The sequence below is a fragment of the Nothobranchius furzeri genome, chromosome 12 (assembly GCF_043380555.1).
Source record: "Nothobranchius furzeri strain GRZ-AD chromosome 12, NfurGRZ-RIMD1, whole genome shotgun sequence".
NCBI lineage: Eukaryota > Metazoa > Chordata > Actinopteri > Cyprinodontiformes > Nothobranchiidae > Nothobranchius > Nothobranchius furzeri.
Genome location: NC_091752.1, coordinates 4,471,586 through 4,489,336, shown reverse-complemented (window position 1 = coordinate 4,489,336; position 17,751 = coordinate 4,471,586). Strand labels below are relative to the sequence as shown.

Genomic DNA, 17,751 nt, shown 5'->3' with positions numbered 1-17,751 from the left:
AATTTTGAGTCCAACCATACCCCAAGGTATTAGAATTGTTCATCATTTTGTATTTCTTCTCCTTTCAGAAATACCTTTGCTGGTGTCAGTCTTGATGTTGGTTTGGAGAAGAACATTCACAGTTTTCTTGATGTTGAGACAAAGACACAAGTCCTCTAGCCATTTCTGGAGGTCATTTAAAGCAGTTGAAAGTTGTTGAGCCGCCTCTTGAAGACTTTTGGAATGTGTAAAAATGACTGTATCATCGGCATACATAATGGTATCTACATTTCGACATACGTTGGGCTAGTCATTAACGTAGAGTGAAAACAGTAATGGTCCCAAAATTGACACTTGGGGGACACCTTTAATATATATGTAAGTGTGTATATATATATATATATATATATATATATATATATATATATATATATATATATATATATATATATGTGTGTGTGTGTGTATATATATATATATGTATATGTATATGTATATATATGTATATGTATATATATGTGTGTATATATATACATATACATATATATATATATATATATATATATATATGTATATGTATATATATATATATGTATATGTATATATATGTGTATATATATATATATATATATATATATATGTGTGTGTGTATATGTATATATATGTGTGTATATGTGTGTATATGTGTGTATATATATATGTATATATATATATATATATATATATATATATATATATATATATATATATATATATGTGTGTGTGTGTATATATGTGTATATGTATATATGTGTATATATATATGTGTGTGTATATATATATATATATATATATATATATATATATATATATATATATATATATATATATATATATATATATATATATATATATATATATAAAACGGTTAAACAAGTGAACCACACCTTTAAACCAGGTTCAGGTGGTGCTAAAGGGTCCAAAATGGGACAAGAACACTACCACCACCATTACACCACCAGCAGCAGCATGAAAAGTTGATACAGGGCAGGATGGATCCATGCTTTCATGTTGGTGACACCAAATTCTGACCCAAGCAGCTGAAATCCAAACTTATCAGACCAGGAAAGCCTAAGTTTCCTATTTTTAGCTGACAGGAGTGACACCTGCTGTAGTCTTCTGCTGCTGGAGTCCATCTGCTGCTGCTGCTGTGGTTCTGAGAGTCTTCCTGTCACCTAGTACCAGTCTGACCTTTCTCTTCTGACCTCAACAAGATATTTTCATCCACACAACTGTTGCTCATTGGATGTTTTCTTTGTTCAGACCCTTCTTTGTAAACCTTAGACATGGTTGTGGGTTAAAATACCAGTATATCAGCAGGTTCTGAAATGCTCCGACCAGCCTGTGTGGGATCAACAACCATACCACGTTCAAAGCCCGTTAACTATCCTTTCTCCTTTATTCTGAAGCTCGATTTGAACTTCAGCAAGTTGTCTTCACCTACTAAAGTGCCTGTTGAGTCTTTAGGGTATTTTTGCACCTCCCATCTGGAAAGTGTGAAGTTCTTTCTGGCATACCAAGTAAGGAGTCAAACTGTGCTCCGTCTTTACCAGTTGATATGGTTTTCTAAGCTCTTAATCAAGAACAGGTTACCAGAGCTCTTTGTTGCCTATGTTCAAAACTCCTTCATAGCTGATCCAGGGGCTTAGTGAAGCACTTAACTCAATTTCAGTCTGCACTTTGGCTACAAATAGCTGGTAATGATCCCTCCTTTATGAACAATCTCAGTGAGTCATGCATTAAACTGGCTGAGGTTAATAAAACGCCACACGTAGATGCAAATACTGATTAACATAATGACCAGCCATGCAGTTAATGCAGATCTTCCAGGAAAGAGGGAGATTTTTCATAGGTCTCCTCTAACCTACGGCCTTTTAAAGATGGACTGGAAGAATATTTGACAGCTGTGCTGCATATTTTAGATAACACAGAGAAACCTGTCTTTTGTGTTGCGTTCTGTTCCACAGGGGGATTGAATGGGTGAGTCTCACCAGTTTCCTGTCCTTTGCCACATCTTCCCCTAACAACATGGGTCTGGTGCGAAATGAACTGCAGCATGTCGACCTGCCTACCGGTAATACACACACGTACACACTGCACCTCAGGGTGAACTCTTGGTATTGTTCTAAGAAGTTTTTACTTTTTGTTCATGCAGAGAAAATTGACACTTGAGCTTCTCATTTCTTGACTTTCTCTTCCAATTTGACTTTCTTTAATTAAGAGACTTTAATTGTTCATCTGAGGGGGCACTTAACCGTTCTCTAAATTAAGGTCAAAACTAAACGGAGTTCAATGATCACAAAGGAATGCCTAGATGTCCTACTTATGCCAATGGAGTTAGCTACCACTTTGGACCAGGGTGCAAAAATTGGGCCTCATTTGCCAGAGAACAGCTGCTCAAAATCAAGCTGTGCTTCTCTTCATACATTATTGTAATAGTATTAATTATTAAACTGTTGATGGACACTCTCAACATAAACATGTTGTGACAGCCTTCCTAGTATGAATCATAATCACTCGCTTGTTGCATACAAATGACACATTCCAGATTTTCAATACATGTTGTAGATCTTTGCTGACAGTAAAAAGTTACCTGGCTTCTTAGTGAAACGGCAGAGCTCTGCTGCAGCAGCAAAAGGAGGAAGCTCCTGCAGCCTCACCTGATGACACAGTGATAAGCTTGAGACTTCTAAAGTGTGCTACAGCGCTGTGGAGCAGCTGCCAAAATGTGGGTACAATGCCCGGTCAAGCACGTTTGGGGAATGGAATGTGACACATAATACTAACCAAAGGAGACCCTTGTGTGATATTTACTTCTGAATGGTACCTAACGCCATAGGCACCATGGGGCGACGGTGGCACAGGAGTTAAGTGCTCGCTCCGTAATCGGAAGGTTGCAGGTTCGAGCCCCGCTCAGTCTGTCGCTGTCGTTGTGTCCTTGGGCAAGACACTTAACCCACCTTGCCTGCTGGTGGTGGTCGGAGGGACCGGTGGCGCCAGTGCTCGGCAGCCTCGCCTCTGTCAGTGCGCCCCAGGGCAGCTGTGGCTACATTGTAGCTCATCCCCACCAGTGTGTGAATGTGTGTGTGAATGGGTGAATGACTGATTGTGTTGTAAAGCGCCTTGGGGGGTTCCAGGACTCTAGAAGGCGCTATATCAAATACAGGCCATTTACCATGGAGAAATACATCACTGTCAGCGAAGTTTGTTAAAACTCTTTAGCATGTGAAAATTAACAGTGGCTCTTTCAAGGACCAAGCTGACACGCCTACTGTTTGGTACCCGCCTGCACAGAAACAATAAAAGAAATCTATATCAACATTTTTATCAATGTTTTTCAGCTTGATATTTTATTTTGAAAATTAGCTTGAACTATTATGTTACACTGACAGTAAGGGTTCAGTGGAGCTTTTTATGCCATATTGCTTGAAATGCTCTTAACATACCAATAGTAACCAATAAGTTCAGTCAGAAAAGTGAATAATATTAATCACCTCTAAAACATACAATCCTGGAAAAACCTCATCCAATCATTGTGGACATCCCATTTTTAATGATTTGATCGTGATCCACCCATCAAACTGCCCTCTGAACACTCCCCGAATATCAGAATCAGAATCAGAATGAATTTTATTGCCAGCGCTCCTTTCAGAGCGTAGGAACTTGACTCCATAGTACAACCTGACCAAGGTTACACACACACACATATAGACAAGACAGATACAGGCAGACCATGGGAGCAGCCATGACGGCGCTCCTTTGTAGATGAGTAAGGGAATACATGAGGGAAGTTCAGGGAGGAAGAAAAAAGGCATTAACAGGGTTACACCAGCAGGGTGTAGCGCTCCAATGCAAAAAAAACACCCGACATGTAAGCAACAAACGTCACAGTTCACAACATGAGACCCGGTAGGTAGGGGGGAGGGGCTGGGATCCTGGTTTTATCAGCGGGGGCTGCCTGTGTGGCGCTCAACCAGCTGGCTCCGCAGGTGGGAGGGAGGTCATGGGGAAGCACAGAGAGCAGTGAGTCCTTAGCTTGATGACCTCGGTGGAGACCACAATCTGAAGGCGGGGGGGTGGGTGGATAGAGATTCACAGCATTTGTCTGCATTCCTTCCAGCGTGGGGGTTTTGAACTTTGTTTGGGTCAGACAGAGATAATTTTTCCTCTCTGCCTGAAGTCTGTATTGATCATTCAAGTCCTCCAGTGAAGCCAATTCAGTGATTAAACATCTCCACACCGTCCGGTGACCCTTTTCGAGATGTTATCAATCCTGCGCGCTAACACCGGTAACGCAGCTAAGACATTGTCCAGCTTGCGATTCACCTCGAGCAACGTCCCAGTCTGTGAGGTATCCACATGGACGGTGCCGTCCATGGTTGCGGGTCGCCCTCCAATCGCTTCCGTCATCCCAAAATCGCTCCCGTCATCCCAAATGGTATACCCCTCTATGTGCACAAATCACACGTTATCAGCTTGGAGCAGCTGAACTAGAAGCAAAGCCAGATCTGGGCTAGCTAGAATAACGTGATGGACTAGTTGTCTGTGTCCTCTGTTGGCTGGCAGAGCTATCTGTCAGTTTGTTCCCCCACGCGGGTGTGCGTTGAGCCATTTGAGAGGTAAGGTTCGGTTTGGTGGGAACTTTGACCTGTTCGCGGTAGAGGTCGACCGATATTAGTTTTTCTATCGTCGATACTGATGCCGACATGGTCAGCAGATGGACAAAATGTATTGCCAATTTTTATGGTTGATATCTTGAAATTTTCCACCCTATTTTCATGCTAAAATGTCACTAATAACATCATTTGATGCACAAAATTTCTGAAACCGAATCAGTTTTTGAACTTTGAATTTAACTGTTAAATCTTGACTTTGTGCACTGCTCAGTGTTGAGACAGACACCTAAATAAAGTTAATTTAGAGTTTTTATCATGCAGATGTTATTAGCAAACATAAAATTACTTTGAAATTAAATCCTGCAATACCACTGGGCTGCCCGAGGATGTGCCTGACTTTAAATCGGCTTTACTAAGGACAACTGTCGGCCGATGCCGATGTTGTAAAATGGTAAATATCGGCCCGACATATTGGTCTACCCCTAGTTGGTGGTGACACTGAGTTGCTGTGATTTTGAAGTGAAGAATACATCAATTTTTCTCCATAAAAATAACACAAGCTAGAATATTGAATTGTCATATGGTTTTGTAAGTGTGTTACATTAAAAATTATGGCAGAAACATAAGGTGATGTTAGGTTTCTATGGTTGTAGGGCGATCCATTATGTCCAGTGTTGCACCATTTTCAGTTAACTCCTAGAGCCTGAAGAAAGGTGATTGGACCATAGATTTATTTTTCAAAACGTAGTTTGTTCAAGGAGTTTTGTTTGTTTGTTCAAAGACTTCAACAATTATAGAAATAAGATGAATATTATATTTCATTCATATATATATATATATATATATATATATATATATATATATATATATATATATATATATATATATATATATATATATAATGTAAGAAAAATATTTTTACTTTAAGCACTTTGTTGCATTTTATTACTGTAAGTTTTATTTGGCTTAATAGTACAATATGTAAGAATTGTACAGTGAAATAGTCACAAAAGAGTCTTATGTCTCAATCATGTTATAAGGAAGGTTATATTGATCCAGAATACACTTTCAGCCTGGCTGGGGGATTGTTAGTTTCTCTCCTTTCTAAAGAAAACAAAAACAAAGAGTGAAGTAGTTAATGTTTACAATCTGTGAGCCCGGGAGGTTGTGGAGTCTACGCCAAGCTCACGCTACTGCACAGTGTAGTAAGTGCTTCCTACTGACCAACACACAAGAGTGCTAACACCAGATATCACAATGCACTTACCTACCTATCAACTTACTGTGTATGACTCGTCTTCGCTTGACACCTAGGATCTTCTGGTGCTGAACTGTAACTGGCAACAGCCACAAAACTCACTGAACATGTTTGAAAAAGTGACTTACTGTTTATAAAAATGAGCTGCAGTAACCAAATTTGATTACAAGATGTCATTCTTGCTTCATTCTTACATATTGCATCTTTAAGTTAACCCCCCCCCCCCACCCCCACCCACACACACACACACACACACACACAACCACACACGCACCCATGCACATGCACTGGTTTACAAAAATTGTGATTTTGCAGGAGGCTTATGTGCTTTACACTAAATTAGCAAAAGGAGTATGATGCTATAGTGAGTTTAATTCCTAATGATTGTTTCGATTTAAATTGACAGTGTAAAGCATTATCATTGATTAGAATGCACACACTCGCCAACTCAGTCATTGAAACATTTTTTTTTTACCTATTCAAATGAACTGAGTTGACTGAGATACTTCTGGGGTATTTTGTCTGCATTGCTGGCCATGCAGTCATGTGTACATTACAGTGACCTGGATCACACCTCTAAAGGACACATACAGTCAGGTCCATAAATATTGGGACATCAACACAATGCTAACATTTTTGGCTCTATACACCACCACAATAGATATCAAATGAAACAACAAGATGCGCTTTAACTGCAGACTGTCAGCTTTTATTTGAGGTATTTACATCCAAATCAGGTGAGCGGTGTAGGAATTACAACAGTTTGCATATGTGCCTCCCACTTGTTAAGGGACCAAAAGTAATGGGACAATTGGCTTCTCAGCTGTTCCATGGCCAGGTGTGTGTTATTCCCTCATTATCCCAATTACACTGAGCAGAATAAAGGTCCAGAGTTCATTTCAAGTGTGCTATTTGCATTTGGAATCTGTTGCTGTCAACTGTCAAGATGAGATCCAAAGAGCTGTCACTATCAGTGAAGCAAGCCATCATTAGGCTGAAAAAAACAAAAGAAACCTATCAGAGAGATAGCAAAAACATTAGGCATGGCCAAAACAACAGTTTGGAACATTCTCAAAAAGAAGGAACGCACTGGTGAGCTCAGCTACACCAAAAGACCCGGAAGACCACGGAAAACATCTGTGGTGGATGACCGAAGAATCGAAGTAAACACCCTTCACAACAGTTGGCCAGGTCAAGAACACTCTCCAGGAGGTAGGTGTATCTGTGTCAAAGTCTACAATCAAGAGAAGACTCCACCAGTGTGAATACAGAGGGTTCACCACAAGATGTAAACCATTGGTGAGCCCCAAAAACAGGAAGGCCAGATTAGAGTTTGCCAAACAACATCTAAAGAAGCCTTCACAGTTCTGGAACAACATCCTATGGACAAATGAGACCAAGATCAACTTGTACCAGAGTGATGGGAAGAGAAGAGTATGGAGACGGAAAGGAATTACTCACGATCCTAAGCATACCACCTCATCAGTGAAGCATGGTGCTGGAAGTGTCATGGCGTGGGCATGTATGGCTGCCAGTGGAACTGGTTCTCTTGTATTTATTGATGATGTGACTGCTGACAAAAGCAGCACGATGAATTCTGGTGTTTCGGGCAATATTATCTGCTCATATTCAGCCAAATGCCTCGGAACTCATTGGACGGCGCTTCACAGTGCAGATGGACAGTGACCCAAAGCATACTGCAAAAGCAACCAAAGAGTTTTGAAGGGAAAGAAGTGGACTGTTTTGCAATGGCCAAGTCAATCACCTGACCTGAATCCGATTGAGCGTGCATTTCACTTGCTGAAGACAAAACTGAAGGGAAAATGCCCCAGGAACAAGCAGGAACTGAAGACTGTTGCAGTAGAGGCCTGGCAGAGCATCACCAGGGATGAAACCTAACATCTGGTGATGTCTACGTCTTCCAGACTTCAGGCTGTAATTGCAAAGGATTTGCAACCAAGTATTGAAATGTATACGTTTGATTTGTGGTTCTTATTCTGTCCCATTACTTTTGGTCCCTTAACAAGTGGGAGGCACATATGCTAACTGTAGTGAATGTCATTACATTTAATTAGAAACCATAAAATGCGAAATATCACGAAATGCGAAATATCACCTTAATGGATCTTTGAGTAAATTTAACCAGAAGATCGGATCTTTTTATTGCAGGGATTGAGCAACACTTCGTGTCAACTTCAAGAAAAATGAGTCAGGTTTAAAAGTTTAAAGATTTATTACTAAACAAATTAAACAAGACCAACTTTAAACACTAGGTGTATGGTGTAACTAAGGTGAAGTAAGACTGAGGATGGTGTGTGTGTGAAATATGTTCAGAACCAGCAAATCCGGAGAAACGATTAGTTCTGATGGGAGTGAAGATGATGTTTCGCTCTAAGCTTTGGTCTGGAGATTATTACACTCATTGAGACACTATTCTGCCAGACTATGTACTCATCGGAAGTCCCTGTCTAGATCAGGAGGTGTAGAGGTCCAGCTTGGACCTTGTCTGGAACCAAAGCCTGTAGCACAGTCGCGGCTGCCGACCAGTTCTGTCTCGAGATACTCCCAGGTCACGAAAGTTTTATTGGCATCTAGCAGGACCCTCAAATGAGTCGTGATAGTTCAACTTTTATTCTGAAAGGAATCGTTGCAGCAGGTGGAACATGCAACAGATTTCATCCAGCTTGTCGTTGGTTCTTTCGGCTGTAGAGGAAAGTTACGGATTGGCCACTCCGACAACTTCTCTAGAACGCTTGAACTGAAGTTTAAGATGACGTGGGCGTAGTTGTATAATTGGATGTTTTGATTTACGGTCGAAACAAGAGTTTGACAACCAAAAAGGGGATTTAACAAGCACCAACAAAACCACGCCTCGCGTCAGATCTGGAAGGTTCTGACTGGATCCAAAAAGGGAATGTGTCACGTGATTTTAGCATTACGTGTGATCAGTTTCTAGTGGAATTATTTTAAGTTATATTACTTACTATGTTCTATCATAGGATTATACTATCAAGTAATTAATATTTTCATTTCACAGATTGATTGAACATTGGCTTCACATGATTATTTGGACTAACAAAGTTACTTGATTACTTTTTAAGTAGAAAGAGTTCTGTCTTCTTTTCTTCTTTCTTGTGCTGTTTGGAGAAGCAATAGTTTAGATACCGTAAATCCTCTGATACAGGCCCGGGCCTGTAGTTGACTCAAGCTCATCAAGCTCCAGGCCTTTATTGGAAGGAGGACCAGAATTAGAGGCAGGCCTCAATTTCTATTTGAGCAAAATGAACTAATGGTTCACTGGAGTTTTTGACAATTAAAATTGCGCCCACATTTTCAAAGTTAAACACATTTCTTTTAACAACGGTAGTTTCTGCTTCAGCCCTCTCCCCCCTCCCCCTGCGCAGCGGCTGCAAACTCACTGATGCACCTGCAGCCTCTCGAAGTTCCTGCTGCTCTAAACATTAAAATAATTATTTCATTTTCTGTTCCTCACTTCTGATTACCTTCAATGGTGTCTGTTTGTTGCAACCACCAGGTACAAAAACTAACTTGTTTTTATTTGACTATTTTTCTGTCCTGCCTGTTTATTATCTTCCTGCTTCTCCTCTCAATCCTAAAGAAAAACTGCTACCTGGGTTCATATATATTCACCTCATGAGTTACCTTTGAACTGCAGTTCTAAAAGATCTACCGACCGCAAAAACAGCGGAGTGCTCGCCGGTCGCATCAGTTAGGTGCGTCACCGAGGACAAAACGGGTGATGCGCCCCGATCCACAGCAGCGAAAGGCATCAGGCACAAATAAAAGAATAAAAGACAGAAAACATAAAAGGAAATGAGCCGACATGAACGATCGCGTGTTAAATTAGTTTTTGAGGTGGCGACACCTGATTTGATAATGTTACTGTGGCCGTGCTCAGGACGCAGATGTCTGGAGCGCGTCAACAATCAGAGCTTTGCATGCGCAAGCTGGTTAAGGTTAGGATGGGGGTGAGGGGAAGGTTAAATTGGGTAAACGTCACAATTTGGTTAAATGTCCGTTTTACGGCGGGTGTCAGTACCGACGCTCTGGCACAGCGCATTGCCTCCTGATGCGCAGGAGCTTGTCACCTGCTGACAGCAGGCTGCTGTCTTTTCTGTGGACTGCATCTTGCCGGTCATTATCACGTGACAGCGACTAGTCGATGACAGGCATAAAAAGTCACTATAGAGCAGTGAAGTCGACTAGTGACTAGTTCATACAACCCCTACTGCTCCCCGGAGTGTTCTGCAGCATAATCAGCACGTTCTCTTTGAACTTGATATCAAATTTTCACCTCCTCTTCGTCTCCGCATGGTTAAAGTTACCCTCGCGGTCTATCACTGGCAAATCAAAAGTGAGACGATGACACAACCGCCCCCCGTACTTGCTTGTTACCACATTCCACCCGGCCACAATAAAAAACTGGCCATTATTCACCTCCGCCGACTCCAAAATATGATACTCGGCAGTTAATGAAATACAGGCTAATATTAGAGGATTTACGGTAAGCACAGAGCATAAGTGACCTTGACCCATCCTTGTAGATTAGGTTTGTGTAAGAAACTTCTGGTTTTGCTTTGAGCAGAGCAAAACAGAGCAGGGCCTTTTAGGTCAGAAATGGACAATTCATCACGCTACAAAACTGTTTTAATTCCTACACCGTTCACCTGATTTGGATGTAAATACCCTCAAATAAAAGCTGACAGTCTGCAGTTAAAGCACATCTTGTTTGTTTCATTTGATATCCATTGTGGTGGTGTATAGAGCCAAAAATATTAGCATTGTGTTGATGTCCCAATATTTATGGACCTGACTGTAAGAGCTTGTGATTTCTGGGCCAGAACTTTTTGGGAAATACTTTTTGTTTTGCTGTTAACCAGAAAAAAATCAATATCAATTTAATCTGTGTCTCTTCAACAAAGAGATGAAATTGCTTTGGGATGTGTTTAGCCTTGCATAGCGACGTGAGAATAAGGGGAATAAGGGTTGAGAGTCCCAGTAAAAACTGTACCATAACCTTACTGCAGCCTTCAAGATGTCATATTTACAGGATTCATCCACACCAAATGTACGCAAAATAGAATATTATGATGAGATTGCCTGATTAAATTATAAACATTTGCTATAAAACTCAATAATAATTTAGGCTTTAGTATTGCAATGATAGAAGCTCTGATAAAATGGCTAAATTCATGTATAAACTACATGGGAAGTGCAAATAAAGGAAATGTTAATGCTGCAGCATGTGGCTCATTAGTATTAACATAGTTTATGAGGCAGACAGACGAAAAGCAAATAAATTAACCCTCAGACAAACAAACAAACAAGAAACTAAGTTGAAATTAAAACTTCTGAATTTTGAGGTTGGAGGTTTTGGTTGCCGCGCATTTCTGTTGTTAAAGGTGCAGAACTCTAAAAACTATATTTGAAATTATTATTCTCTGATTATAACAACTCACTGAGTTTTTTATGCAGGCTGAACATGAAAATAGTCTCCTACACCTACCTCCTGCATTAGCTTCTGATGGAAAATAGACGGTGAAACTCTAGGATTTTAAAAGCCTTATAGATCTACGTCACACTGTCAACATTCATGGATTCACCCGTCTTGATTCACAACGGGGAAGGCTGTTGTTGGTTTAGTGTCCAGGAAACAGCAGAGAACGTCTCGGCTAGTAGAAGCTAACCGTTAGCGTTAGCAACTCCACCACACAGCAGAACTCATTCAGGCTTGATGGAAAATAGACGGTGAAACTCTAGGATTTTAAAAGCCTTATAGATCTACGTCACACTGTCAACATTCATGGACTTGCCCGTCTTGATTCACAACGTGGAAGGCTGTTGTTGGTTTAGTGTCCAGGAAACAGCAGAGAACGCCTCGGCTAGTAGAAGCTAACTGTTAGCGTTAGCAACTCCACCACACAGCAGAACTCATTCAAGCTTGTGTTATAAATAATGGGTGTGATAAAGCATCCATGTTGCAGAGCAGAGTCAGTGGCGGAGCTGTGTTGGTGATAGCCAATCACAGGGGAGATGTCCAGATATCAGGAAATAAGACTCCAAATCCTGTCATCCTCATTTTTACTTCCTGAAACAGGTGCTCCGGTGCTTTTTTTTCCCCAAGAATAACTTACAAGGCATTCATTCCTACTGGAGATCAATTCAAATGTATTGATTAAACAAGTAAACCACACCTTTAATATTAAAAAATACCTTTCACACGCACAATGAAAAAAATGTATAGTTTCATTTTGCAACAATTTTGGAAATTTTAAATGGTCCAGATGAACATTTAAAGGGAAAATAATCCAAAATCCTGAAATTTCAATTGCAATTATGTAAAAAATAACAAAGTTACCAAAAATGCCGGTTCAGTCGCCTGGAGTTCAACTTCCTGTGACCTGTTCAAACTTTAACTGATGTTTCTGTTGTGATTTCTGTGTGAGCTTTACAAAAATATCAGGGCTTTCTCATTTGTTTCACCTAAAATCCATTGCTGTGGATGTGGAAATAGCATTCATTGAACAAGTTTTAAATATTCTACTTGCAGAAGGTAACAAACTGCTACCAAAAGTTATAGCACACCAATTCAATCTGAGCAGTTCCTTTTTGAGTTTTTAAGTTTGAATTTTCCAGAGATTCAGGGTAGGGTGAGAAGTCAAAATCAGTTAATTGTATTATTCATTATTATTATTATTATTATTATTATTATTATTTTTTTTTTTTTTTTTTTTTTTTTTTTTTTTTGAGGTATTTCAGTGTTTATTAAATGGCACCCATGGTTGTTGTTGTTTCCCGTTCTCATTTAAGATACAGGCTATTATTTTTTGTTTGTTTTTATGTCACATGGCTAGGCTCTGGTGTGTAAAATCTGATTAGTCTTTATCTAAACAGATTTTCTCTGTTCAGAAAGCAGCTCATCCATGGTTTTTTGAATAAATTGATGCTTTTGTTTATCACTGAGCTCAAAGCCCTGTGGAGGGCGTTTTATTATTATTTTTGTCTGGAGCGTGATTGCAGCCTGAAGGGTGTTGAAGAGCGAGCTGATTTAATTGATGTTCAGTAATCAGAGCATCATGTGACCACTCCCACTGAGTGAGAGCAAGGAACCAGAAGGGGAAAATATAACATCACTTCATTAGAGCATGACAGGTCTCCAAAGTTTGCCTTATACAAAACACGCTTTGCTGCTTTGTTGCCTTTTTGTGCTCCAGCTGCTGTCATCAGCACAAGTGTATACGGGTCACTCACCTTCTAAATCTCCATAGGAAGATCTATGACTTGTACATTTTAAATAGGCTACTTCCCCTTGTGTCCTTCATGAAAACAGATCAGCGTTTCCCTGGGGGAATGTGATCGCCTGCACCCGAAGGACACTCCTGTTTTCTTGAAGGGCCATCTTGATGTTTTACATAATTTTGACTCTCGAGGGTGGAATGTTGCCTGTGGGAAGAAGGGATTACAGCAGGTGGTACGAATATGATGCAGCTCAAGCAAAAGAGAAAGATTCAGGACAAGCTGGTACTCATGAAAAATGAGATAGGGAAGAGGAAACACTTCCCTTTCTTCTGCAAGAACCTCTTCTTTTCATTCTCTTTGTGTTTTGTGTTTTAGGCAGATGCTTTGCATTCAGAGGGGAGCGAGGGAATGATGAGCCACCCATTGAAATGATTAAAGTATCTCATCTCAAGTGAGTACAGGGATCTCCCCTGTGGAGAAGCCAAATACCGACCGTCACTTGAGACCCAGATTTGGTGTTTACCTGTCTGTATGCTTTTCACATTTGATGTATTTAAATAAATTCACATATAGTCAGTGAAAAATATGTGTATATAGACTTTAGTTCCGTCTTTCTGTCTTGTCACAGATTATAATAAGCTTTGCATCTGCGTTAAAAGAAGATATATCTATGTCTATGGTTAAAGTAAGAATATGTGAATAATGTTCTGAAGTGTAACACATCTTAATCTGCTGATTTATCACTGGAAAACCAAGCTTCCATTTGCTTAAGAGGAAAATAAACAAAATCATCAGATTCATATGTGTATAAAAACAAGATAACACTTTTTTTCACGGTTGAGAAGTGAAGCCATGAAGCCCTGTCCACAGCTGCTGCCATGTTGTACTTGAAATGAGTGGGACTTAAACTGCAGCCAGCCACTAGGGGGCTCTTTTCTTTTGTTTCGTCCTCAACATTGGGGATCTATTTGGAAGACTAGTAAATATATTCAGCCTTTACTGTCATCAGTATCTCAGAGGAACGTAGCAGAGGGCAATGTTTTCATTTCTAGCCCTTAGCAAATTGATGATCTGTTTCATAATGTTACTTCTTCTTTACATGTGGCATTAGATGGTGTTGCCCCTTTAAAAAAGAAGGTTTAAAAAGAAGGTAATTAAGCACAGGAAGTTGGCTCCCTGAATTTATTCTGATCTGCGTTTTAAAACAAAATTCTTCCATTCTAGATGTAATCAATCTATCTTTAGTAAATGGATACGTACCACAGGATTTTAAGGTTGCTGTAATCAAACCTTCACTTAAGAAGCCTTCTCTGGATCCAGATGACCCAATGAATTACAGACCAATATCTAACCTTCCATTTTTATCCAAAGTCCTGGAGAAAATAGTGGCCATCCAAGTATGTGAGCATTTAAACACTAATGATCTGTTTGAGGAATTTCAGTCTGGTTTTAGAGAGTATCACAGCACTGAAACTGCGTTAGTGAGAGTTACAAATGATATTCTCATGGCCTCAGATAAGAATCTTGTGTCTGTTCTAGTCTTGTTAGATCTCAGTGCTGCCTTTGACACAGTTGATCACAATGTTCTTTTAGAAAGACTTGAACATGTTGTAGGGATCAAAGGAACAGCGTTAGGCTGGTTTAAATCCTACCTTTCTGATAGATATCATTTTGTAAACATACATGACAAATCGTCTTCGTACCCCAGGGTTACATGTGGAGTACCACAAGGTTCAGTGCTTGAACCTATTCTTTTTACTATATATATATATATATATACACACACACACACACACACACTTCCAATTGGTAACATCATTACACAGCATGGGATAAACTTCTATTATGCTGACGATACTCAGTTATTTTTATTCATTAACCCTGATGAACCTAACCAATTAGGTAGATTACAGGCTTGCCTTGAAGACATAAAAATGGGATGACTCTAAACTTTCTGCTTTTAAATCAAGACAATGCTGAAGTGAGTCATGGAGGATGGCTGCTTATACTGAGCCAGGATTCTCTGGAGGTTTCTTCCTGTTAAAAGGGAGTTTTCCTCTTCACAGTCGCTAAATGCTTGCTTAGTATGAGGATTGCTGTAAAGACTCTGACACTAGTCAGTGACTCGATGCAACCTGCTGGGTTCCTTATATAAGAAACTTTTTACTGATTGGCTTAATGAACTGACCTGTATTGGAATGTTTATTGTGTGAAGTGCCTTGAGACAACTCTTGTCGTGATTTGGCGCTTTATAAATAAACTGAATTGAATTGAATTGAATTACAACTATTGTAAACATCCCTGGCACATCCTGCTGTTGCTAGCACTTGCAATGAGCTAATGCTAACACAAGCCAGCTAATGCTGAATAAGCCACAAAGTCAAAGATCCAGACATAAAATATAATTATAAGTCTAATAGCTACAAAGCCAGGTCACCATCAGTCTGTGATTTTAGGACCTCCTGTAGTTCCTTCAAATTAGCATAGGCCGCGCCGATGTTCACCCTGATTTTAGCTATTTGCTCCGCCTCCAAAGACATTGCTATCATACTTTTACTTCCAGGCTCCGCCATGATGCCATTAAAAAACTAAGCCAAATTTATCTTCCTCTTCATGTGATTTCATTGACTGTTTGTTAGCTGAAAAAGCTAACTGCTAGCCTTTGTATTTGCTACAGGCAGGTAAAGTAGGTAGAGACCTCCCACTAGTGTTCTTACGTGAACCACAAAACTGTTAAGTGCTGTTTCTGGTCAGCAGAGGGTAATCCAATATGAAGTTTATGGTTCAAGAACCAGAGAAACCAGTTTGAAAGCAATAGCTTTAAAGTGTTAAAAACTCTTTAGTGTTGGTGAAGTCTTGAGCCTTTAATTTACGAAGTAACACAACTGATGCATTTAGATCCTTATGTGCCAGCCGCTGAACATCCCTTAGTGCTGTAACGCAAAACAAACTTTGACTTGATTCTTCCACTAGTTCTTTGCTTTCTAAATTAACAGACCACACTTTTTTATAATCTTCAAATCTTATGCTTTGTCCGATCGCAGATATATTTTGTCTGTTTGCATAAGGTAGTGCACTGTTTCAATTTGCTTTCTTGTAAATTCTTACATTTTCCAGAACGGATATCAGCCCACGGCACATTTACAGTTATTGTTCATTCATTTGTACTGTCCCCCATTACAGTAGATAAATGACAGTATATATATATATATAGTGCTATGTATTGTTGAGACTATACGTGTGTGTGTGTGTTTTCTTTCCAGACAGTATCTGGTGGTGGTGTTCAGAGACAGACCCTTGGAGTTGTGGGACATCAGGACAGGAACACTCCTCCGAGAGATGGCCAAAAACTTTCCCACTGTTACTGCACTGGTACCAACAAATACACACTTTTATGACATCTGAGTCATTTTACCAATTTATAGATGAAGAAAAACACAAGAAAACCGGCTCTGCTCTCAGTCATCACTTTATTGGTCTACTTGGACCTGGAAGATGACTTTCGAAACTTTATTTGTCCAAAACGTCAGACTTTAAACAAAATTAATTATACCAGTTATTGCCACCTGGAAAATTCATTACCTGTTAATACTGACTAAGTTCCACGAAGTGATGCATTATGTGTTTTTCATTCAGTCATGTACAAACATGCATGGTTAAATTGGTGCTGCATCTGCAGTGATGCGGGCGTTGTACCGGTCCGTCGTGGTGAAGAGAGTCAGAAGGCGAAGCTCTCGATTTACCGGTCGATCTACGTTCCTACCCTCACCTATGGGCTTTGGGTAGTGACCAAAAGAACGAGATCGCGGATACAAGTGGCTGAAATTAGTTTTCTCCACAGAGTGGCTAGGCTCTCCCTTAGAGATAGGGTGAGAAGCTCGGTCATCCAGGAGGGGCTCGGAGTAGATTCGCTGTTCCTCCACATCGAGAGGAGCCAGTTGAGGTAGCTTGGGCATCTGGTCAGGATGCCTCCCTGGTGAGGTTTTCCGGGCATGTCCAACCGGGAGGAGGCCTAAAGGTTGACCCAGGACATGGTGGAGGCACTATGTCCCTCACTTGGCCAGGGAACACCCTGGGATTCCCCCGGAGGAGCTGGCCCAAGTGGCTGGGGAGAGGGAAGTCTGGGCCTCTCGATTTAGGCTACTGCCCCCGCGACCCGACTCTGGATAAGTGGATGAAAATGGGTGGATGGATGGAATGGTTAAATTGCCTTACTGAGTGTTTAGTTGTCATCAGATCAAATGTGGGGCTTTGAGGTACAGAATGGTGTGGCAGTGGTTTTCCACTAATTTTATTATGTAGTTCTTAACCTTAGCCACAACAAAATCTTAAAGATGTGACAAAAGTGTATTAATCTGAGATTTAACGACAGTTGATGCTGTTTGAATGAGATGCTGTCACAGGGAGGACCTGAGCTCAGGCTTGACTTTCCATCACCTTTCATGTCTGCCCATGAATTTAAAATGCCGCCTGTGTTGTAGAATTAACCATTGTGGACACTGGTGATAGTCTCCTATACTTGGTACTTGTGCGGGCCAGTTTACAAATTAGTTAGAAAAACTTTACCAGCCTCAGCAAAGATTCCAGCGAGGCTCCATT

The 17,751-nt window shown here is 40.2% G+C and overlaps 1 protein-coding gene across 3 annotated transcripts in view; it reads left to right on the top strand.

Moving 5' to 3' along the window:
* wdr11 (WD repeat domain 11) overlaps nt 1–17,751 on the top strand; it is a 157,924-nt gene that overhangs the window by 77,706 nt on the left and 62,467 nt on the right. For all 3 annotated transcript variants that reach the window (XM_070542160.1, XM_054749853.2, XM_070542161.1), the window contains exons 12-14: nt 1,986–2,092; nt 13,528–13,603; nt 16,416–16,524. In XM_070542160.1, coding sequence (XP_070398261.1) covers nt 1,986–2,092; nt 13,528–13,603; nt 16,416–16,524 — 292 coding nt within the window. The remainder of the gene's footprint in view (nt 1–1,985; nt 2,093–13,527; nt 13,604–16,415; nt 16,525–17,751) is intronic.